At 33.5% G+C, this 24,869-nt stretch overlaps 1 protein-coding gene across 4 annotated transcripts; it reads right to left on the reverse strand.

Annotated features, from left to right (window-relative positions):
* Positions 1 to 204: 204 nt before the first annotated feature.
* Positions 205 to 17,998, reverse strand: LOC149896869 (uncharacterized). Of its 4 annotated transcripts, none has more exons than XM_090117083.1 (19): positions 17,791 to 17,998; positions 17,479 to 17,688; positions 16,945 to 17,136; positions 15,436 to 15,552; positions 14,566 to 14,853; positions 14,177 to 14,269; positions 13,360 to 13,837; positions 13,055 to 13,130; positions 12,281 to 12,353; positions 7,774 to 9,193; positions 7,539 to 7,598; positions 7,411 to 7,437; positions 3,896 to 3,985; positions 3,579 to 3,686; positions 3,202 to 3,338; positions 2,566 to 2,658; positions 1,865 to 1,924; positions 1,438 to 1,603; positions 205 to 1,205 (listed from the first exon to the last, which is right to left on the reverse strand). In XM_090117083.1, exons 1-19 carry the CDS (start codon positions 17,821 to 17,823, stop codon positions 283 to 285), a joined length of 4,644 nt encoding a protein of 1,547 aa, XP_089973209.1. In that variant the 5' UTR covers positions 17,824 to 17,998; the 3' UTR covers positions 205 to 282. The 4 variants fall into 4 exon arrangements, with proteins under 4 accessions (XP_089973209.1, XP_089973208.1, XP_089973210.1 ...); XM_090117082.1 differs by having other exon boundaries at positions 13,360 to 13,840; XM_090117084.1 differs by lacking the exon at positions 7,411 to 7,437 and having other exon boundaries at positions 13,360 to 13,840.
* Between the last annotated feature and the right edge of the window lie 6,871 nt (positions 17,999 to 24,869).

The following is a 24,869-nucleotide window of genomic DNA, read 5'->3' on the forward strand; positions in this document are numbered from 1 at the left end:
TGAATTACCTGGTTTCATTTATTTCCTTGGTATATTTTATATTAGGGAATTACGGAATATTAAATGAAATGATGATTTAATTATGTAACCAAAATAACATCCACATAACATCAATGTCAGACCCATAGATTATTTGCTATTTACCATTATCTACTATAGAAAATGTTGCGGAAAGGGAATTAATCAAAAAAACGACGATGGTCATTGGACAAATCACCATTTATTTACTTCTACAATTACGTATGAACAATACAAATTGCTTAAAACTAAGATTTTTTTTATTTATTCGTCATCAGAACCACACTCGTCCAAGACCACACCTTCAGACAATAAAGCTAGAATATCTTCATCATCCATTTCATCGTAATCGTCATATTTTTCAATAACATCCTTTTTAGATTCCTTTTTAGCTGTTTTAACATTATCTTTAGAATTCTCTTTAACATTTTGTATCTTTTTTGTTTGAACTGTCGGCGTTTCTTTTGCCTTGTTGACAGTTTTAGGAACAATAGTGGGTTTAGTGACTTTTTGAGGAGTTTTTGGTTTAGGCACAGTTTTAGCTATATTATTGGTAGGCGCAATAATTGGTGCTTTCGCTGGTTTTTGCGTGGGTTTAGGTACAACAGCTGGTTTAGCTTTTTGAGTATTTGCATTTGTTGTGACATTCGCAGCAATTTCTTTATTTTTCTCTACAGTTGGTTTAACTGTTTTTTCGGTTTCACTTATTTTGGTTTCGTTATTTTTCACAACATTATTATCTTTTGATTGTTCTACTGTAGCATTAGTAACTTTTTTAACGTCTGATTTTTGTACAGTTTCTTTAACTGGTGTTAGGGTATTTGCTGGTTTTGGCGTATCAGGTTTATTTACAATTATAGGTTTATTTTGTTCTTTAGGTTTATTTTCAACATTAGTTTTTTTGTCAGCTTCTTTCACTTCTGTTCTTACGGTGTTAACATTCTTAGTAGTGTTTTCTATTGCAGCTTTATTTTCATTCTTCTTTTCTTCAGGTTTTTCTTCTGTTACAACTTTATTTTTATCTTCTTTATTTTGAGATTCTTCTTTATCATTTGTAGTATCTGCTGTTTCTTTAGGTTTTTCCTTTACCTCGGTTTTATCTTCAGTTTCTTCCACGAATTTAGTTTTCAATTTTGGTGGACACTTCATAAATTTGTAGCATGGAGTTATTGTGAGCTTTGCATTACCTGTGATAGAATGAAATAAGTTTAAATTATCTTTGTATTAATCACTTTATTTAATTTACAATTGTATATAATAATAACATATTCAATTTTTCAAACTCTCAGGTCAACGATAAAAATATATTACATGCTATTAACGCTAAATTTGTTTCTAAAAACTTTAATAATAATTCCAAACAAATTACATAGTAGAAATTCATATTAATTTCATAAGTACATAAAAATATTAACATACCACAGCTGATCACTTTCTCAGCACATATTCTGTCAAAGTCCTCAATAGTTTTCAACTGAGCAGCAAATGTGTTAGTCTCTGAGGCGACTCGCTTGAAGCCACGAATGTTATATTTCTTCAGAAACGCTAGCAAATAGCTTTTCTCTGGACGACTGGAGAATCGAACCTGACGAAAATAAACGTTGTTTATGATGAAAAAGCGAGCACAGGTCTCAGAAGTGAAACTTCTTTGGCAAAATTCAAAGATACCAAAATCATTACCTTTCTCCATGACGCGACCTTGAAATTATACTTTCAACTTAAAGAAGTTTCACTTCAAAAAAAATCTTAAACAAGTATTTATATACTACTTCACTGTAATATAATTTTAAATACATATAAGAATTAAGAAATCATCTTTTATTTTTTTCTGAGCATACAAACTTACCTTGACAATCAACCTGTTATGTATATTCAGCAACCTCTTTGTGACATTTAATCCGATTATCTGCAATATTAAGTAAAGCATCGTTATTACAATAAATGAAAAATAGAAATTATCTATAAACTAGCCAAACAAACAAAAAAACGAAATCTATTTTAATTTCTTCATGACATTAATCAATACTAATATTATAAATGCGAAAGTAACTCTGTCTGTCTGTCTGTTACTCAACCAATAAAACGCCTTAACTACTGAACCAATTTGCATGAAATTTGGTATAGAGATATTTTGATACCCGAGAAAGGACATAGGATAGGTTTTATCCCGGAAATCCTACGGGAACAGGTTTTTCTTTGAAAACGCGGGCGAAGCCGCGGGCGGAAAGCTAGTTTATTATAATTCTGTTAAACCTAAGAATTCTTTTAATTATTACTATGACTAGCCGAACATGCTAAAATATAAAGGTAATTTTAATCAATGTTAAAATACACAAATATTTGATCTGATCCCATACTAAGCTTTCGCTTGTTTTATGGAAACCAGATGGCTGATAAACATACATATATAATTTTAAATAAATACTTATATATAGATAATTTAAACTTAGACACAGAGATACAGGCATTATTTTACCCAATGATCAAATAGTATTGATTTTCTTTATATTAGTTGTACATGTATCTCAACCAAAGAGTTAAACTCACATTTCTAATATCATCACCGGCTTCATTTCTAAACTTTTCTGCGATCAATTTCTCGTCATCTGTCGGAGGGTCGTCGGGAAATTCTTGCCAGACCTAAAAATAAGCATTTTTCTTAAATTTGAAAAAATGGCATGCTTCAGGCTTTTTAAGGGAACCTTAATCCTTATTAGGTTTAACTACTATTTAAGTATGCTTGTTTGTTTGAACGCGCCCATCTTAGGAACAACTGATACGAATAATTTTTTATTTTTTTTTAAATAATTTATAGCATCATTGAAAAAAATCGTCTGCCATATACGCTTTTAATGAATCAGGTACAAAAAATTGAAATGTAAAATTTTATAATATGTATGTAACACCCCGTCCGATTAGGGCCCTTCTGGCCTCCTCCACTCAAGCGACAGCTCAAGCCGAGGTTCGTGGTCCCCATCAAGGGGGGACGCCCTTGTGCATGTCGCTACCAGGGTGAACCTTCAGTTCACCCCCGCGTCCGCGTTAAAATGTAGAAGCCCTTCTGGCTAACATTGAGAGACACCACACAAAAAAAAAAAAAAAAAAAAGTATGTAACAGTTTATACATTAAAATCGAAATTGCTCATAATATGATACATTTCATACAATTAAATATTTTATTACCTTAATCATAATATGTCGCAGCTCATACTCCAGAAGTCTTGTAGTTAGCGGATCTAATTCCCGTTCAGTTTCTGAAATTTCCTCCGGGAACATAGCTTGTATCGCTTCGTCGGTTTCCTTTTTGACGGCCGTTGTTTCTGTTGATTTGTATAAAATGTATTTTTTTAAAGATCTCGACGAAACTTTTTGGAAAAAAATAACGAAAAATTACAATTTTTTGTTTCAACAAAAACAATATATCCCAAAAAATATTGGTAAATCACATTTCACAAGTATTCAACATCATTACACACTGAAAAAAAGCCATATTTAAAAAAAAAAATCCCAGACCAAACCTATCCCTATCATATAAAGGATAAAATAAAAATATAACATACCTGCATCATCATTGGCAACCTTATGACTTTTCTTAGAATCTTCCGTCTTGCTCTTACGCACAGTGTCATCAGATTTCTGTTTCACCACTTCTTGACGTGGTTTTGTTTCTGTCATAAAGAAAATTAAGTGAGTAAAATAATCACTAGTACATCTTTCAATCGAAAACAAATCAAAATGCCATTGCCATACATATAATGAACAATTAGACTTACAATAGCTTATTATAATATCGTCAAAAATGTCCGAGAAACGTTATATGAATATTTATTGAAATTAACAACTTATTTCATAGCAGTATTAAAGTATAAGAACTCACCTGTTTTTTTAGATTCAACCGTTTTAGATGTAGGCTTCCTTTGTGGTAGGGCTTTAGATGCATATTTCACTGGCATTTTACGAATTGTAGCTGTAACAATACGCAAACATAATTCTTAGATAAAGAAAAAATATGTGATTCAAATATAAATTGTATTTAAAAGTTTAAAAAAAAAACGTTATTAATTTAACATGTTCAGAATTAAATAAAAAGGGAATTTATTTTAAAATTAACAGTTTAAAAAAAGTTGACACTGTCCACTAAAATACATACTAATTAATGAGGGTAGTTCACTTTTTAGTGTAAAATATATTTCAATTTTATTACACTCTGGTTCAAAATATAACATTCATACAGAATAACTGAAAATAGCAAAAGAATATGGTATCACCATCTACTGCTAACCCCACCGGGTTAGCAGTAAAAATATTACTTAGATTGGCTAGTTTATCAATAACTCAAAATCTTTCTCTCATATTCACGTATTTTCCATATAACGCTAAAAATATCATCTGGATAATGTGTTCAATTTAGAATCCTAAGGTTCCTATAAATTTTTGAACCCAAAAAACAAAAACAAACCACACAACAAAAAAACGATAATTTCTTCATTTCCATACCTCGTGGTTTTATCGGATGCAAAATGTTCTTCAGGAGAACAAATCACCTGGTCACAACTTCTTGTACTAGTGATAGATTTCAAGTGCAGCAAGAATACTGAGATGTCTTTGTTAGAACGAAATTAACGTAACTAAGAATTACACCAGAAATTAAATTCTGGAAATAACGATAACCATTTCATGCATTTGTTGAAATCAGCATCATGTAGAAAAGTCAAAGAACATTTAATAATGACTCAAGACAAATTTCTAGAAATATTCAATGTATCTATGTGTTCACCGAGCAGCTTCAAAGAAAGACATACGTGTTGGTTGACAAGCAAGTTACACTATTGGACAATGAAATATTTAAATGATGCCTCGTCAACTTCTACAGGATCTATAAAAAATGCAGAACGATCACACTTACTTGACGCAATACCTTCCGCTCTTTTTGCTCCATTTTCTAGAAACATTTCATCAATAACACTAAGGAATTGTATTTAGAGAATACAAAATGCCATTACGTTGAAGAATAAAATAAAGACGCTGGAAGATTTTAATCACATCTGGATCCCCTGATAGAAGACCTAAGCCCCTGCAAAATCATCTTAATAGTTGTCGATGATGATCTAAATAACCGTAGAATCTGCGTCAACATTAAGAAAGGTGTCTTTCCCCAAGCGCAATTTGAAATACTCCAGTACACGAAAATGGACCACATAAATCGCTTCTGCACCTATTAAGCTGAAATTTAAACCTGTAAAACATTGTTTTATAGAATCTTACCCAATTTGTTCATATCCTATCTCGTCGCCTTTGACAGCCAAAGCCACCAATTCCGAAGATCTGCAATCATGACTCCAATCTTCTTTGCCCTTATCACGAAGATGCTTCGATATTTCACATAGCGATCTATCTGAAACGAACTGGATACTAGTTTGAATCAAAATAAGACAAATAAAATAATAAATTATATCATAATATAATTAAGTTAACACTTACCTCTTTGTAGTAATGTGCTGTAAAACTATTGGACGAAATTCATAAAGACGAACTAATTTTTGTTTAAATATAGGGCGATAAATGATATTTATATTTTTTTACATATTATTTATTCACAAAAATTAAGGTTCATCTATTAATGTATGAAAAATACACAATAAGATTGTATAATAAATATAGTAAGTTCTTCTTTTTTATTTTCTTTAAAACAACCCCTGAAAATTATGCCGAAAAAATGGTCTCACACAATAAAACGAACGTAATATCCATTCATAATTATATTCATAACGTAATGTTATAGGGAAAAACACAAATATATTCTAAGACAAAAATATATAAAGAAAGATCAAGCTTAGACTAAACTAATCGAGACATACTACATCGTCGTCACTTTCCTCCGATGCAAGATCCATATTAGCAACAATGTATGTATCGTTTTGTTCATCTTTATACTTCTTCAGCACGTCGCTCAATTTTGAGTGCGAATATTCCGAACGAACGGTAAGAGTTTCAAAATCTGCACCTTCACCTACATAATCCAATTGATATTTAAGACTGACAATAGTATCCACCGATTCCATATCCATCTCAACGGTGAGCGTTACCTTTTGCGTGTTCCTGTCGTAATTAACTTTGGCATATTTCCACTTGTTGAAATTAATACCTTTCACCCCTTGGTTGCCGTTTCTCAATCTCTCTATAGCGATCGCCGCGTTTTGATCTTCCGGCAAATCGATAAACATTTTAATGTAGCGCGTGTCGAGGTCATCGCCAGACATCACGACGACGGATTGACGATTGATTTCCCCAATATTTATACGTAGAAGCCAATTTTTAGATTCGTCATTTTCAGGTAGAACTCCGAAATAGCCTGGCGTCATGAATCCATATTTTATAAAATCGGTTCTGATATTTCTTCCCAATTGATGGTACTGGAACAGTTTGAATATAATCGAGTCCTTTATTTTGCGTGCGATCGGAAGAGAAATCGCCTTATCTCCTTTGAAGCAGAACTTTATTACATTCGGATCTTGGCTGATAGAAGGCATCGGGGCGTTTTGGGGCGCAGGTATAAATCGTACAGATGGCTCCTTTAAACCAGCGTCAAACGCGTCTTTATCCACGGCAACAGCTTTCAAGAAAACGTTGACTTTCTGGAGCTCGTAGCTGAGCATCATTTTGTGCTTTTCCAAAGAGCGAGCCGACGACGGGGGCATATCGACGTATATGCGGGTACCTTTAGCTGTAACGATCTTCTTCACCAACTTCCACTTACCTATATTGACGCCTTCTAAGAACCTATTTTGCAACTTGAGTTTCATCAAAGGCTCGATATTACGACATTTAGAGTGACTCGGAAGCCACACCGCAGCGCGTTCGTACCACAACTCTTCTTTAGTGTACACAAGAACATTGAAACCCTCGAATTCGCTGAAATCCAGATTCAGAAGCCAATCCATGGACGATACGTCCTTCGTGACGACTTCATAGCGAAAAGGGCTTTGTAAGCCTTTCACCGTGAAATCCGGAGCCCAACCTTGCGAATTTTGTGTAATCTTTAGCATTTGCTGTATCAAGTGCTCTTTCAGCATGTTTGCTTCGTGGCCGTTAATTGGCTGAAAATCATCTTTGCACAGAAATAGGTTGTAGCCTTCGACTCCTGATGGAACGACAGTTTCTGCTGAAACCGATTCTGGTACAACGTTGACAACATCTGAATAAGTTGGAACGAATCCTTGCATCATAAAATACTGCTGATTCATATACGAGTTTGAGGCGGCCATTTGTGGCATCTGCGTTTGTGTCACGTAACTATAATCCCAATTAGGTACTGTGAATAAAAAAATCTCAGATAGTGAACGATATTTTAAGTGACGATACATATTCGAATAATGCTAAAGGCGTACTTACTTTGGTATGACGATTCTTGAGTCCCATCTGAAAAAATGGTTGAAGTATAGATTGTTAGATGCAAATTATGATACAAAAATAAAAAATAGATTAATAATATCAAAACAATACGTGTGCTCGTTTATTACCTTTACTTGCAATTGTTGTAGGAGATGGTTTGGATGTCTTCGACGGTACTCCAGAGTCATCTGCAAAATATTTATTTTATTTTACTAACATCCCGTTATACAACAGGATATATCGAGATAGAAAAAATATAGTCATTGAAATCGGGAATCATATCATTTATATCATCTATTTTATATTCAGAAGTAAATGTGAATGTCATTTATATAAATACCAATATAATCACAGCAATCTCACCTTGCGCAGGACGCTTCCGATACTGACTCGGGAAACTCTTCATAACGTCGTCGAATATTTTCTCTTGATCTTTAATGTTGTGCTTGGAGTTGAACTTTACCACCATTTCAATGAAAGAAACTTCATCGCTTCCAAACATGTCGAAAAATATCTTTAAAATAGCAAATTTCATTTCTTCGAGTACCCTCGTTTTAATATCTTCCGGCAAATGGCTACCATATTTGCTTAACAGTTTTTCGGAGATTTCTTCACCAGCTTTGTCTCTTTTTGCTTTTTGACTTGGACTCATAGGACGTCTTGGTTTATTTTTCTCTTCCAAGCTGCGGTCGTCTACACGAAAATCGTCTCTATTTCGTTCGACATACGGCTTTTTAGCAAATTCATCGCGACTCCGACGCTCTTGGTCAAAACGATCTGCATAATGTTTGGAGTCATGTTGATCTTGGCGGCGTTCATCTCGATAATCCTCTTCATGTCTGCGATCACTCTTTTTATACATTTCTGCTTTTTTAGTAAAGTCCACGGCACGTTTATACACGTCTTCTATTTCTTTTTGAAGTTCTTCTTGCTTCTTCAGTATCTCTGTTTTTTTCTCAATACGTCGAGATAATTCTTCTTTTATTTGTGTGAGGTCATTTGCATCCGCATAATTAGACTTGTATCGTCGATCCTCTTGTTCGTGACGGTCAGCAAACTCGCGCCTGTCCGGTCGTCCTCTTCTATCTGCGTCGTCTTGCATTCTAAACTCTTGTGGGCGACCTTCAAATTCTTTTCTCCTGCGATCTTTTTCACTATCATCTGGATTGAAACGACTCGAAGGATGTTTTGGACTCTCGTTACCAACCGGTTTCCATTTCATCAAGTCCTTTCGCACAGCTATTGTATCACGTTCAAAATGCCTTTTCTCTTCTACCACAGCTCTAGGTTCTCGGCGTATATCTTCTGTTTTAGGTTCAAATTTAGGTATTTCCCAAGGCGAAGGTCTTGCATCATCAGCTCTGTCCGGGTAAGGTCTCTTGTCTCTTGCGTCTGGACCTCTTGAATTTTGTCCAGGCCAGCTCGGCGGAGGAGGTGCTTGTCCATCTTCTGGGCTGCGTCTCTTCTCCAAAGCCCACGAACGTCGCGGAGATCTGGGCGAAGGAGAATGTCTTCTGTAGCGATCGCGTACAGGCGAGCGATCGCGTTTTGGAGATCTCGATTCACGATTTGGCGACCTGGCTCGCTTTATTCCTTCTGGCACGGGATGATCCACGCCTCTTTGCGAATCGAATTTGGACATTCTCGGCTCTCTTCTATCTTCTTCGTGTTTGATGAACGGCTTCTCTCTGTCCGACCAACGGTCCGGTCTCCCTTGCGGATATTGAACATTTTCATTGCTGTTCGGACGATATCCACCTGAGTACATAGGTTGATTCGATGCCTGTAAATTGAAAGTTATTTTGCAACAGGAAATGACAATGGATTAAAGACAATTATAAAAGATTTAAAAGCATAGAGATTTTGTGGTGGAACTTTACTGCTATGGCTGTATCATACTGAGTTTGAATTGGCTTCAAGTCGTCCTTAATGCAATTCAATAAATTCTTCAATATGCCTATTATTTTTTAATAAAACATTTTACTATTATAAATTTATAATTATTATTACTTATGTCATTAACATATTTAATAATATTTTTGCTATCTTTTGGCAGCAATACTATTTCATACTCTTCATTAAATCAAATTAAAATATTACTTAAAAATTATAATATATCTGTTGAAAAACACAAAAACAGCATTCAGAGCAGGGGAAGCTTCATAAAGTTTTGTTGATATATTCGATCAACGAATGATTTTTGAATAAAACATCTGCAGAAAGTTTATGTGGTCAGAAAACAGGGTCATGATAAATAATGTACCTTTAATATTTATTAAGGTTTTTATATTCTATATTTATTCTGATATATTATCATTCATATCCCTCAAGACGTTTTGTTTTTGGACGGCTTGATTTCTTAATAATATTTCCTATCTTCCTCGACAATGGTCGATATTTTAAAGATCCGAAAGCATAGTTTATGTTTGCAAATCTATGTTTTATTTGTACGTCGGCGGGAGCAGCATAAATCAAACGATTTTTTTTTCTATTGGAAAGGAACATGATGCAGTAGATCATAATAATTCGTTTACTAAAGGTTGCAACTAAAGACATATTCAACCAGTAGATTTTCCTTGTTGGTTTGTAATTCAAATTCTTATTACTTCTGGATATTTTTAGTCATGTTGGTTTGTAATTCAAATTCTTATTACTTCTGGATATGTTAATTTTAGTAGAAACATGTTCATGTTTATATTATCATAATAGTTTCTCTTCACATTCTTAGTTTTCTTGCAGTATTAAGTAAAAATCTTTAGTAGTAGTGCTTCTATTTGTTCAAATTGATATGCATCAAAATTATGATGGTACTACCAGTTATATTTTTACTGTTAGATCCTGACGTTCGACTTTGAATCAATTCTTGAAAACTATTTTTAACAGACACAAACCTAGATAGTCTTTAATTTACATTTACAATTTGGAGTTATTTGAACATGACATTATACATACTATTTCACCTTCATTCAGCAAAAAGTCTTGATCTATTAGATCAATACTGACAACATTATATATTTATAATGGCCATTCATGCAAATTCGCCGTACTTGGCCGTTAAGTCCGCAGACAAACCAACACATGCAGGTTCGCGGCTCGGCGTTAGTGGAGTGTATAGAAGATGACGGATTTGTCCAGAAATGTGTACGGCTTGGGGCTCAGATCACGGTATATGTAGTGAATGAGGGGCTTGATGCCGATTTTAGGTAATTTCATTTGTCTATTGCGGTCTGATGAGCACTCGAACATTAAAGTTTAAAGGTAAAAATTCTGAGTCGAGAGCGAATCTGTTTGTATTATAGACTTTCGCTGGCCACGTTTCACGCGTTCCATTTGTTGGTAGCATATTGAATATATTCACCTTGAATAGTATTCCATTGTGGTAGTGTTTAAACTGAAAAATTATCATTTCATCGTCATTAACATAGAAGTATTAAATTTCTAAGCTGATACGCATTTTATTCAGATGTGTAGAGAAATGCTCAGGGGTATCAACCTTTACATTTTGCCAGCCAACCTGTAGGAACAGGTGGTTACAGGTGGTAAAAACGACTGACTGAGGTTGCTGGCTAAGTTCTCACTAATGGCTCTAAGTAGGTGATATTTGCGCAGCGGCCAATCCCGGCACACAACGTTGGTTGATACGGCGCGCCAGTACAGCATTTTTGAAGGCTAATGAAGATGGTCACGGAAGAATTCCAACCAATACCCGCGGCCTAATCATTAAAGCGGCTCGGCGGAACAAAGTGGTGTTTTAGTCGGTAAGAATCCGACATAACCCACGGCTCCTTCCCCGAGGGCCGTGGGTATCTATGCAAGATTTCCCTACTTTAAAAAAAGGCTTATTACGATGGCAGTTAGAGATTAAGCAACAATCGGCCACATACTGTATCCGAGGTTTTTGGAATCGGAGCTGTAAAGACGATAGAGTGCGTCTGTATATTGCGTACAAACTTACGCACTAAATATATCTTGCACGTATGAAGGCTCCAATGCAGTCAGAAGTCAAAATCGGCTACGGAGACATCATCATCGTAATAATCATACGCATTTTATTTATTTTGTCACATAGATCCAATCCAGGACAAATAGTTTCCAGGTGGCATTATTTATTTATTCTATCTTTTGTCAATGTTCTTGTTAGATTTAATTACACATAGAAGTCTTATGTTCTGGCAGTATAACACGCGGATAACTTACATGGCATAAAAAAGACGTGTGGCACTCGGGGACTACCGCGGTAAAGCTATTGCATGCTATGCCTTCAAGCCACACCTCCGTGCCTGTCCCCGTGGGGAGGGAGCGTAAGGTTTTTCGTTACGGAATTTCTGCATTCGGTCCCCGCGCTCAAGGCCCGCGATAGAAGCTATGCAATAGCTTAAAATTTCAATTGATGCAACTGATCTTCATTGTTGAACGTGTTTTAAGTGTAGTAAACGTTCTTTTAGTGCAGTCAATTGTCACTTTGATCCCATATTGTTGGATTCTGCAACTATACTGTACAACTATCTCTTATATATGTGAGTAGTATTATATATGAATCCTGATAAACTAAACCCAAAGCTCTTAAGAAATAGTTTACAATTTCTCAAGAACAGAACAGAATAGAACTTTTTTTCGTTATTGTTATTTATAAATTATTTGCGACTTATCTTTCTATATCTGTCTACAGACAGTTATTTTATTCCAAAACTTGTAATAACACACAACAAACGAAGAGATTCTCAACTCATAACATATTACATATTATAAAATACTAAAAAATTCTAAAATTCAATACTATATAGTTTACAAAAAAGTTACTAACTGTAACATTTGCTAATTAATTATATGCTTTATTTCTTTGTATATAAAGTTCGAAATAGCCACTTACCGATGGAGGCTCATACGCCGGTCTGACTAGTTTTGATGTCGGCCTTATTTCTTCCAAGTGCGTTGGAGAGTACCTTAATAAAAGTATAATATTTTTATTTAATTTTATGTCCGTATAGTGAAAAAATCTATACTAATATTATAAAACTGAAGAGTTTGTTTGTTTGAACGCGCTAATCTCCGGAACTACTGGTCCGATTTGAAAAATTATTTTGTTGTTAGATAGCCCATTTATCGAGGAAGGCTTTCATATTTTATATATATCATATTATTGATATACTAGCGGTCCGCCCCGGCTTCGCCCGTGGTACCTACATATGAAAAATAGATGTTGGCCGATTCTCAGACTTACCCGATATGCACAGAAAATTTCATGAGAATCGGTCCACCCGTTTCGGAGGAGTATGCAGACTAACATTGTGACACGAGAATTTTATATTGATATATATCATCACGCATAGACCAACAGGAGCGGAGCAATGCGGGTGAAACCGCGCGGCTCAGATAGTTTGAAATATTAAGCAATAATATAATAATTTTCTTTCCCATGTAATATTTATTTTAAAATTTTTAAACACAATATTAATTCTACACTATTTAAATGGACAAAATATTTTTGAAATACAAATTATATTATACATAATTTAAATTTTCTATAAAAAACACATAAATCTTAAACTTTTTTTTTTAAATATAGCCATGTCAACTCACTTGGTTTGTCTGTATAAAAATATGTTTTTATAATAACTTTTGCTAATATATATTTTTCACCTACCTTTCTTGTCCGGGAGGTATCCTACGACCTTCGTCGCGGCGGTCGGGCGAATGACGTCCAGGTAAATTTCTTTTAACTGTAACAAGATGAAAATTCAATAAATCTAAATAATAATTGATCAGAAGGAATATTATAATAACATCAACAATAATCTAATAATATGACAAACACAATAACCCAGTATCTGGAAACTATTGAACCAATTTGGTAAATTCCTTAACAAAAAATGTATTATGCTTAAAAATAATGTGTTAGTGACTTTAAAAACTCAACTACAAAACAGTGAAAACCGTAAAATATTATACCTTGATTTTTATGAATATTAGAATGCGGTGATACATGTCTTCCAGGGGAAATACGTCGACCCGGCGGGGAAATTCTCCTCCCAGGTGGGGAAATACGACGACCCGATGGGGAAATTCTACGTCCAGGTGACATACGACGTCCTGATGGAGAAATTCTACGTCCTGGCGGAGACATTCGTCTTCCAGATGGGGAAATACGTCTTCCAGGTGGGGAAATACGCCTGCCAGATGGGGAAACTCGTCTCCCGGGTGGAGAAATCCTCGATGGTGGTATTTGTCTGCCCGGTGGTGATAAATCTCTACCGCTTTGAAGCAATCTTTTCCCTGGCGGTGATATATTCCTTCTCGTGCCAGTGGAGCTTGGTTGCGGGGAAAATTGACCCTTATCGTACTCTTTGTAAGCGCCAGAATGCTTTATCAATGGCTCCTTTATGAGTTCACGCTTGTCGGCTGGGTATTTGCGATCGTCGCCCTGTTTCTGCTGGAATTGTGTGATTGGTTATAAAGAAATAAGTGTGGCAATTTTATAGTTTAATCTCAATTTACCTATATTAATTAGAATTCAAAGGAAAAGGCCACCAAATTATAACTACATAATATATACAATTAAGTACATCAAAAATACTGATCAAATTTCAAAAAAAAATATTAACAGAAATCATTTGTTTCTTTTATTTTCATAATAATATAATATCTATAATTATCAGTAATAACCGTAGCATGTAGATTCTACGCACCCTACACTTAAAACAAGTAATGTTCAACAAAAAAGCTTTAAAACAATACTTTGAATATCATGTTACATCTATTATTTTACCTGTTGCGCCCATGGACCACGATCTTGATAATAACTCGAGCTTGGTTGCGGTGAACCATATTCTGGTCCTTGGAAGTGATCTTTCATGATTACCTAATGAAATACATATCAAAATTATTTAAAAGTGAATATATGTATGCTTAAATATTTATTTTTATAGTGAGACTAAAATTATAGTGTACTAGCGGTCCGTGGTTAAGTGGTTAAGTGGTTTAGGAGTCCATTGAGGACAAACATTGTGACACAAGATTTATATATATTAAGATTACAAAAGTATAAATAAATAAAGTGATTAAATTGGGCTGAAAAACAAATATGTAATGGGTTTATAGAAAGAAAATCTAAATATTCTAACATCACATTGTTAAATCAACTGATTTTTCACTTACATTCTCACGGGGCATGTCGGGTCTCCTACGTGGCATGTCAATACTATCACGTGCCAATTCTGGCCTATCACGTGCCAAGTCTGATCTTTCGCGTGTCAAGTCCGGTCTGTCACGTGCCAAGTCCGGTCTGTCGCGTGCCAAGTCCGATCTTTCGCGTGCCAATTCTGGCCTATCGCGTGCCAAGTCGGATCTATCACGTGACGTGTCGTAAGATCCTATGTGTCGGTTTGTGAGGTGCGATGTGTCTACTATTTCAACAGCCCTTAACACACCTTGCCTTACTGGGGCCTATTAATTGAGAATTTAATCATGACGTTAATAAAAAAATTATAATTATTTTGAAGTAATATAATTAAAAAAAGCACGCTTTAATAAGATAAACACATTAAATAATTGTATTGTCACTGGTTATTTATAAGTGTACAAAGTTAGAATTAAATGTGTTAATGTGGGTCATGTTTTACTCTTAAGAAGTTAGTTATATACATAGTTGAAGCATTTTTATTAACAACTAGCGGTCCGCCCCGGCTCCGCCCGTGGTACATATTTCGCAATAAAAAGTAGCCTATGTCCTTTCTCGGGTATCAAAATATCTCCATACCAAATTTAATGAAAATTGGTTCAGTAGTTTAGGCGTGATTGAGTAACAGACAGACAGACAGAGTTACTTTCGCATTTATAATATTAGTATGGATTTTGATAAAATTAAATAAACTATTTTTTTAATACAAAAATAAAACTGTTAACATTCAACATACAGCATTAACAAAATTATCAAGCACATCTTAAGCTTTATTTTATTTTACAAACAAATAAAATTAAAATTAAAAAATAATAAATTGTTAAATATGCAATATAAAATACACATACCACTGGTTGTGTCACTTCATTCTTTGGGGCAAAAGCGAACCCCTGTGAGGGGGGCCCTATTCTACTAAGAATAGATTGCCTTTGATCATACTGCGGCCTGATTTGTTGGTTCACATTCTAGAAGTGAAGTATAGTTACTTAATCAGTATTCATAAACATTTTAGATTTTCATTGATATTTTTTTCATATAAAAACTTCACAAGGTGTTAAAAATAAGGATAAGGGTGCGTTTCACCAATAACCTGCGAGGATGTATAGCGACAAATGTGTTCATATAGTTTGAATTTTGAAGCATTTAGTGCTTGAAGCGATACCACACCCCGGACACTCCATACAAAATTATCGTTTTGACAGCCACACTGTAGAGACTGCAAATGTGTGTATTAATGCTTTATGGTTGGCACATTTGTAACTAGCGTAAAAAAAAATCGCGTTTTACTGATGAAATACATCCGTAAACAGCACAATATCTAACCATTTTCTACGAAAAACGATAATCACAAATCCAAAATAGTAAAATTACTTTAAGTCAATTTGATTAATGTTGTCAATCTTCGTTGCGTATCATCCCTGTAGAAAAATGTGGACCATTTTTAGTCTAATCGTGCGGGGTGAGGTAAGTGTTTAATTTTGGCGGGAGGCGGAGTGTCCGTTCTGTAGCGTTTAGCTATGTATTCTGTGGCGATACTATTGCTTCTTTATAAACACATCAGCAGCTACGCATCCTCTCACATCTTTTGTGGAAAAGCACCCTAAGAGTTAATTAAGATGCTTATTAAGGTTCCTTTGCAATGACTCTATTATACTAGTAGACGCGGCATACGCCAACATCATTGCACTAAAAAACAGCGTAATTAATACATACTTACTTACTAACGCATTATCACCAATACAGTTGTTCTCTCTTTCAGTCTCACGCACGAGACATAATACATGTCTCACTCATGTACTTCATAATAACAACTGCCGATTAAAATATAAAAAGAATGTCCAGCCACAACGCTGAATGGTGCGTGAGTAAGTGAAACTCGGGCACTTAGCTGAGTTTTTTCTTGCCAAAATAGAGAGCGGGTAACATATCTAGCTTTTTTATATTATATCATAGTTCCTTTGACTATTTTTTAGCGTAACACAAACAACATTTTTTATACATTTTAATAACTTTTCTAAAGAACAGTAAGGTTTCACATCAGTTTAATTATAATAGGAAATAATCTTGCCATTACATATCAAATATAACATTTGTCATTTCATAAAAATAAGTCTGCACGGTAAAAAACATAAATAAAATACTTTAGTACTTTTTTCTGCAGACTGCAATCAAAATATTCTAAATAGTGGATTAATAGATTGCCACTTATTTGATAATAACATACTATAATATGTTTCTCCATTTCATTTTTCTTCTTTTTTATGTGTTTCATGTTTATGAATAAAGGATTTTGCATTGTACTGCCAATTTGTTTTCCTGCGAAAAAATATATATAAATAAATATTTTAAACACTCACAGCAGGAGCATAAGTATTCATCTGTTGTCCCTGATATCCATAATTATTTTGCTGCGCTTGGGCGATTGGTTGGTTCGCACTCCACTGGTTATTTGACCAGGGGTCAACACGGCCATAATCATTTTGACTTTGACCCTGGTAACCTTGCGCTGGGTATGCCCTTTGATTGAGTGGACTGGCTTGGTTCAAAACCTATAAAAAAATAGTTTATGAAAAAGATAAAGAAAGGTTGGTTGCTAGGTAACTACCAGTATTGAATAGTAAATAAAAGAAAATTAACAAAATTTAACTAACGAATGTTATTTTTTATACATACCTATGTTTAAAATTAAGTTTCTCATGTAAGTGACTTATTGTCTTAATGGGAATAAATGTCTTTAAACCTTAAATTCTACTAGAGTATCTCTAATTAAATATTATTGAATAATTAATTTAACGAGTTAGATAGAATTTCGTATTTTGTAATAAGAATAAAATATGCACAACATTAGAACGTGTTCTATGGTCATAGACAATGTTGAATTAATTCCTTACCCCTGATTTTCCAACAGGAGTCACGCGTAATATGTATCCAGAGAAACGATATCCATTTAAACATTTTATAACATGTGCGCCTTCTATGTCGTCCGCAAGCCCTACTCGTACTTTTTTTAATCCATCGGTCTCACTTACTAAATTATCCAATATAAAGTCTGCAATCTTACATTCCCGTTTGATCATGGCCTTTACATCCTGATAATTGATCTGTAAACATGAAATATTTATAAATAGAATAGATTAAAATCTTAATTCATAACGCAAGATTCAAGAAAAACAAGTATGTAATTATTTTATGGTTATTCTTACATTCACAGGAAGACCATGAATTGTGACCATCATCTTGAAGGATTTAAAGAAAAATGTGTGCACAGAAAGTGTATTATTTGTTAATGTTCAGCATTGTTCGCTATAGAAAATAGCATTATAACCCGAGAATTTAACAAATACTAATAACTAAATCGGTATGTATTTGGTAAACCGTAAAATGGTTGTAACGCGTATCACGTATGTCACAACTCACAGAGCAAGTATATGGCAGTCTGAAGTCACAGATAACCGCAGTGGTCCATTGAAAAGTTACATTTGGATTTTGGGGTCGCATTTTTTAGAGGACGCAATTTTATTTTTTTGATGTGTAGGGGGGGTCAGTGTGAAGCTATCACCAAGTTTGTGGGGTCGCCACTCTTGTCCCACGGCCGCCATCTTGAAAATAGCGGTTGAAATGGTTTTTACGATATATCTCATAAACTATTTATCTGATAATAAAACAATGTTAACATTATTCGTTGCAAATTAAATTCTCTACAACTTAGGTTCAGTAACTTTTTGTCGTAGAACTATATAAACAGAAAAGTTATAAGCGAAAATGTTCAGAAATTAGAGATGTTTATATTTTTCAATAAAACTTTTTTTTATAAAGTTTACGAAGAAATTATATCAGACCATTTTTGTAGATTGTTTTTCGTAGAACAACTTTTATTTACAACATTTTTTCATTAAGTAAATAGCTAAGGTTTTACAGCCATCCGAAGTGAGTACTATTTTAAGTACTCTTTACTATACAGAATACGATATATTATGTGTGTACTAATAATAATTTGTCACCAGTAATTATTTTATTTTTGTTATAATAATATTTTTAATAATTAATTTTACAATATTATTAATAATTAATTATTGAATCTTTTCCCCACAACCCCGGAGGTAGAGTCTGGAAGTGCGTTTTTTTTTTACGTCGAAAAGCAGGGCTGAAATGTTCTGCAGTGTGCTTCCATTGTTGTGGAGTCTGGGAAAAGAGCCAATAGCCAATTTATTATGTATAGTTACTACTGAAAAATAGTACTCACTTCTGAGCGCTGTAAAACCTTAGCTATTGACGTAATGAAAAAATGTTGTATATAAAAGTTGTTCCTCGAAAAACAATCTACAAAAATAGTCTTATACCATTTCTTCGTAAAATGATAAAAAAAAGTTTTATTGAAAAATATAAATAGCTCTAATTTCTGAACATTTTCGCTTACTTATAACTTTTTTATTTACCTATAGTTCTACGACAAAAAGTTACTGAATCAAAGTTGTAGAGAATTTAATTTGCAACAAATAATGTTAAAATTGTTTTATTATCAGATAAATAGTTTAAGAGATATATCGTTAAAACCATTTCAACCGCTATTTTCAAGATGGCGGCCATGGGACAAGGGTGGCGACCCCACAAACTTGGTGATAGCTTCACACTGACCCCCCCTACACATCAAAAAAATAAAATTGCGTCCTCTAAAAAACTCAAGGTCAGGCCTAAAAAATGTAACATTTCAATGGATCACAGATAACTTTATCAGGTAGCAGTAGCACCGTAGATGCAAACATTCGATAGAATCTGTAAAATTACGGCCATTTTTAACCCCTCGTCAGTGGGGCGTGGCCATCGTGGAATGTGCGCATCTGTGGGGCCACACTGTGGTTCATCCACAGACAGATCCAGGTGAAGCACACTAGTGCTTTTTAATCGCGATTTCTCTATTTTTTTTATATGAAAAGTACTAGAAAACTTAAGAAATAATTAAACCTCATTAAATTTCCGACTATATAGTATTCATCATGTATGAAGTGAGCTATAAAAATAAGCTTTAATTGATGGTCAAAAATGTAGTACTGTCATGTCAACTAATTTTGATTATTTTATAAAAATGAAACATTTTTCAAACGAAATTTAGTTTAATTATGAAACCTTACATATATTCCTAATAATATAGCTAAAAATCTCATACACCATGCGTACATATTTTTTCTACAAAACATGTTCAAAAGTTAGTGGACTGAAGTGCCGTGTTTTTGACAGCATAAAAACCGTTAGTAAACCGACCAAATAGGCAAGTCATGTGATTCTATAGGTAGCTCTTTCTATTCTGTATATACCACGGTAGGTTAGAGGGAACTAGAATGATTTTTAATAAGATTTTAGAGACGATTTGTATTTGGTCACGAAGTAACCACACTGTGGCCCCCACACAGATCCGCAAAAGTTTACACCTGCCACTGTGTGGTTCCTCCACTGGTGAGGGGTTATTATGTAATAATAAGTTCAGTGTTGAAAAAAAAATATTCATAGAGTTAGCAATAACCTCATTAATGTGTAAATAAAGTTGTATACATTTAATAATTGGTTGAAAAATATTTACGGTTATTTTAAGTAATTTGGATTTTGATTATTTCATTAACATTTTTTTCAATGTTTGTAAGTACCTTCATCCATACTTAATATTTATTTTTTTAACACAATTTGAATTAACTTTGATTATTTCGAAAAAACTACAATGAAACGAAAGCTTTAAATTTTTTTCCAACAATTAATAATTACTAACGATAAATCGATTGCACGCATCAATTCATGCGCATTAGTTTAAGGTTTTTCTAGTGCTCGATTGTGCGAAGACGGTGCGAAGCGTTGCTGTAGTTGGAACCATACTCCATAGACTATATACTTATTACGTTGGAACATTCAACGTGAGCGTTTTCACGTGGTTTTCACATTATCCGATCCGATATCGGATATCGGACGCCGATAGCCGATATCCGATATCGGATACAATTTGCCCTTTCACATTGTCCGATAAAATCGTTCCGATATCATCATGAGTGTTGCCAGAAATTTTTAGAGAAAACTAAACTAAATTGCCAGTTGATAAAAAAAAGGTATAATTAAAAGAAATCAATTGTTATAAATCATAGTTGTACATGTACATTAAAAATAACTACGATAAAGAAAAACAACTTCAAAAAAGAAAAGTAAAAAGTAAAAAAAGATTTGATATCACAAATTACTGCATATTATTTAGATGTGCTATTTACTAAATAGTTTTGATATCGGTCATTTGTATAACATAATATACTTATGTTAACACATTATAAATTAAATAAATTTATATCAATAGGTACCTACTACAACCTAGTATTAGTAAGACAGTGCGCGCACGAGCAACTTTGTCTCCGAAACTTTTTTGTCTCCGCAACTATTTTGTCTCTCCCACCCATGGGCTAGTATGAAAGTGCGCGCACGTAGCGACGCAACTCCCCATACAAATTGATGGGAGAGACAAAATAGTTGCGGAGACAAAGTTGCTCGCATTTATTTATGTTAATTTAAATAAAATATGATACAGTGCGACACAAAAGAGATGAAAATAAATGAGGGCGCCACCGTCGCTCATATAGCAACACTGATACTGCGACGCAAGCGATCTTGATACTATAGAATAAAAATCCAAAAATGTATATAATATAATCTAAAATAAATACCGCGATTTAAACCGTTATAATTGTTTCAGTGTAGCAATAGTGTAATTTAAGACAAAAATACATTAGTATTTTAATTGACCTACCTAGGTCAAATTTTACTTAAATGTATTTGGAATTAGTTATTTTATAAAAATCGGTCAAGTGTTTAGACTGCAGAGGCGCACATAGAATCAAACATACAAACAAACAAGCATACATGCAGCTCAAACACATTACCCTCTTTCTGGGTCCGTCGGGTAGAAAAAAACAAGGCGATTTGAAAACCACATATTTTTATTTTTTTTGTAGATAAATTTTGTACATTAATATAATTCATCAAAATCTAAATATTCTACTCCTTCAAAGGACTGATCATCACTCTGTTTCGAAGTACTGGCAAGAGGGTACGGGGCATCTTCAGTATCTGTAAATATGATACAGTAAATATGATTTTTTTTCTTAGGGTTTGATTGATTAATAGATAGATAGCTGTATGAAAACAGTTATCACTATACTATGTAGTAAAATCTAAACTAGGTACTTTATTTGAGGCTGGTTGGATTGGATATAACTTCTTGACTCAAATTGTGCTGGTCGCACTATAAAAACTAGTTTTTGTTTACATACAAATAACCTCAAATTAATTTGCGAAAACGTAATAATCGCCATACATACATACATTAAACACTCGTTACTAATGGAATATTCTATTTTACGTAGTACTGAGCAAAAATAAATGGAATCTCACCGGTATATTCTGCTGTACGTTTGTAAACGTTTTCCAAATCAGTCAATAAATTTCCAGCTTGAAATTCGGACAAACACCGAATAAAAACTTTATACACCACATCACGGACACCGCTACGTTTAACCTTTTTCATGATGTCTCCTTTTTTATTTAAATTTCTTGTTCTAAATAACAATTTTATCTCAATAATTCTCCACTTCACGAAAAAAACAACAAATTTTTATTCAACTTGACAGCTACATTGCCAATTCAGGGTTGCCAGGTAATGAAAAACGAATTAGTTCCAAAATAATTAATTTCATCTCTTTTATGTCGTACTATATTTTAGTTTATGAAGAATATATATTATAAAAATCAACAATTAGAACTTTTATTTACTTAACATAATTTCACTTATAAAATCAGTCGTTGTTTTCTTATACAACAAAAAGGCGTCTTACAAAAATTAAAAATCTCAACAAAATTTTTATTTTTTTAAATCAATTTTTTTTATCTAACTAAAAAAAGTATGTGGCTTCCTAGAAAAAACAAAAACAAACTAAAAACTCTTATATATAAAAAAATAGCAATCCCTAATTACGTGCAAGATTTACAAATTATATTTGCACAAGTCATGCATATGGGCTCCCTGCATTTAGTGCACAAATGTACAGTTTTTGCTCTTTTGCCAGGCAAACAGAATGAACATCGCTTCCTTTTATTTCTATCTAACAACAAAATCTATATCATCATCGGAAAACTCATTATCTGATTTAGTTTCTGCAATACGGGTAGGTGTTGAGTTTTCATCGGAGTCTTCATCATTTCTTAACAATTCTTCATTTAACCATTGTTCTAACATCTCTTCGTTATCAACACATACACTTCTGGGATTCTACATAGCGATAAACTAAATAAAAATACAATAATAAATTTAATAACGAAAATAAAAAAGATACGTATCTATAGTCGTGGGTCCAGTGGACCCCTGTAAAGGTCAGTACCTACCTAAGGAGTACCGAGCCGAACACGTCTGTCTCACAGGATACGCTCCGGCGTACTATAGGAAGGTACTGAGCAGTGGGACGTTCTGCGGTAAGTGCCGTGGAGTAAACGAGACTTTAAAAACTCAACCTGGGTCCATTGGACCCACGACTCTAGTTAAGGGTTAATAGTTTTAGTAATACCATGGACGAATATAATTTATATTTGTCTATGGTAATACATATTTTAGCAAGACGTACCTAGTTAGTCATTTAGTCATTTTTTCACTACATACATTTATAAAAGTTCATTTAGTACCTATGATAAATTTATTAAGTGATACAATCTTTGTTCACATTTTCTTTTCTTTTTCTTATTACACTGTAATATCCTAAAATAATATTGTCACTCGTTCAAATATATTTGTAATATGATTGTTGTAATTTCCTGTAAGTTAAAGATACAGAATGTCCAGTTTTTATAATACCTATATGAATGATCTTGATATGTTTTCTTGTTCCTCTTCGTCTTACAAAATGAATGTAAAAAAATTGCTATTGAACATGCAGGGCCGTCTTAGACTATGCCGGGGCCCTTGGGCACACAAGAATTGGGGGCCCTTTGAAACATAAATAAATCAAACTGGGTATACAAATTTTTTCCCACAATTATATATGTTTTTGCCCTAAATTGAAACTTAAAGAAGTAATAAGAAACGAGAAAATTTCTATGTAAAATTTTTGCTACATTTTTTTTTATACATTTTACAAAAAAGTTACTTCTGACCAATCTTGTATTATAATATGGTCTTTTGAGGAAACTTTTTTTCCTTATTTTTTTTATATAATTCATTTGAAACGCTGCTGCTGTAATGGCGCTCCAAAGTTGACTTAAATTAAATTTAATTAAGAAATATTTTAAGAATTACTTTTCAAATTACCTTTCTCTTTTTCAAATTTATCTTTTTAATAAGCATCTGGATTTTTTCTTTCGTAGCCGTTTCATATTGATCAAAATTATTGCGTGCGTTATTGACATAATTTATTCATAGGCCTAGGCAAATGGCAAAAGTCAAAACGCTTGTCATCTATTCGTATAGAAATGGTTCGGTGTGAACAGAGTTCACTAAATTCTAGGACCTTTAAAACTACAAAATTTCATATTCAGCAGAAAATTAGTAAAATTGTTCAAAGGATTACTAAAAATTAAATACAAAATTAACTGTCATTCCGGTACGTGAATTAAAAAACATATTCCAGGTTATAAATAAAAAAAAAATAGGTGATTTCGCGATTAATACTGAAACGATAAGTTTTATCATAAAATCATTTAGGTGTGAAGTGATTTAAGAAACGTGTGCATATTATAAGGATGGGATGAGTTTATAAATCGTTATATCTTAGAAAATGGTAGGAAGCTACATCTTAGTAAAATAATGTATTGATTCTTTTGTATAGATAATTTTATGATCTACAATTTGGGTAAAAGTGGTTATATGATAAAACTTACCGATTCGGTAAAAATCACGAAAAACCTATATATTATCTATTGACTTTTAAGAAAAAATTTTTTCCTAGTAACAGAAGGTTGGGAAATTTTAATATATTTTTGAAGTGAAACTTCTTTAGGCGCGTTGAGAGTAAAATTTCAAGGTCGCATCATAACAATACCGTAACGTCATGGAGTAATTCAACGATTTTGGTATCTTATAATCTTGCCAAAGAAGTGGGCTATTTAGCACCGAAATAATTTTTCAAATCGCACCAGTAGTTCCCGAGATTAGCGCGTTCAAACAAAAAAACAAACTCTTCAGCTTTATAATATTAAGTATAGATTGTGTTTTTAATAATTTTACCAAATTTCGGCTGGATGGGAATTTTGGTCGTGGTCGTTCTTCGGT

Source organism: Colias eurytheme, chromosome 27, assembly GCF_061535395.1.
Source record: "Colias eurytheme isolate Ceu_HAF_F1 chromosome 27, ilColEury1 Martin Lab GWU primary, whole genome shotgun sequence".
Taxonomy (NCBI): Eukaryota; Metazoa; Arthropoda; class Insecta; order Lepidoptera; family Pieridae; genus Colias; species Colias eurytheme.

Coding starts and splice junctions, on each gene's coding strand:
- LOC149896869 (XM_090117082.1), bottom strand. CDS start 17,823: ATGATGGTCACAATTCATGGTCTTCCTGTGAAT. Junction 17,137..17,478: donor CTCCTGTTGGAAAATCAGGG/GTAAGGAATTAA, acceptor ATTTTTTTATAG/GTTTTGAACCAAGCCAGTCC. Junction 3,687..3,895: donor GGTTGAATCTAAAAAAACAG/GTGAGTTCTTAT, acceptor TCTTTATGACAG/AAACAAAACCACGTCAAGAA.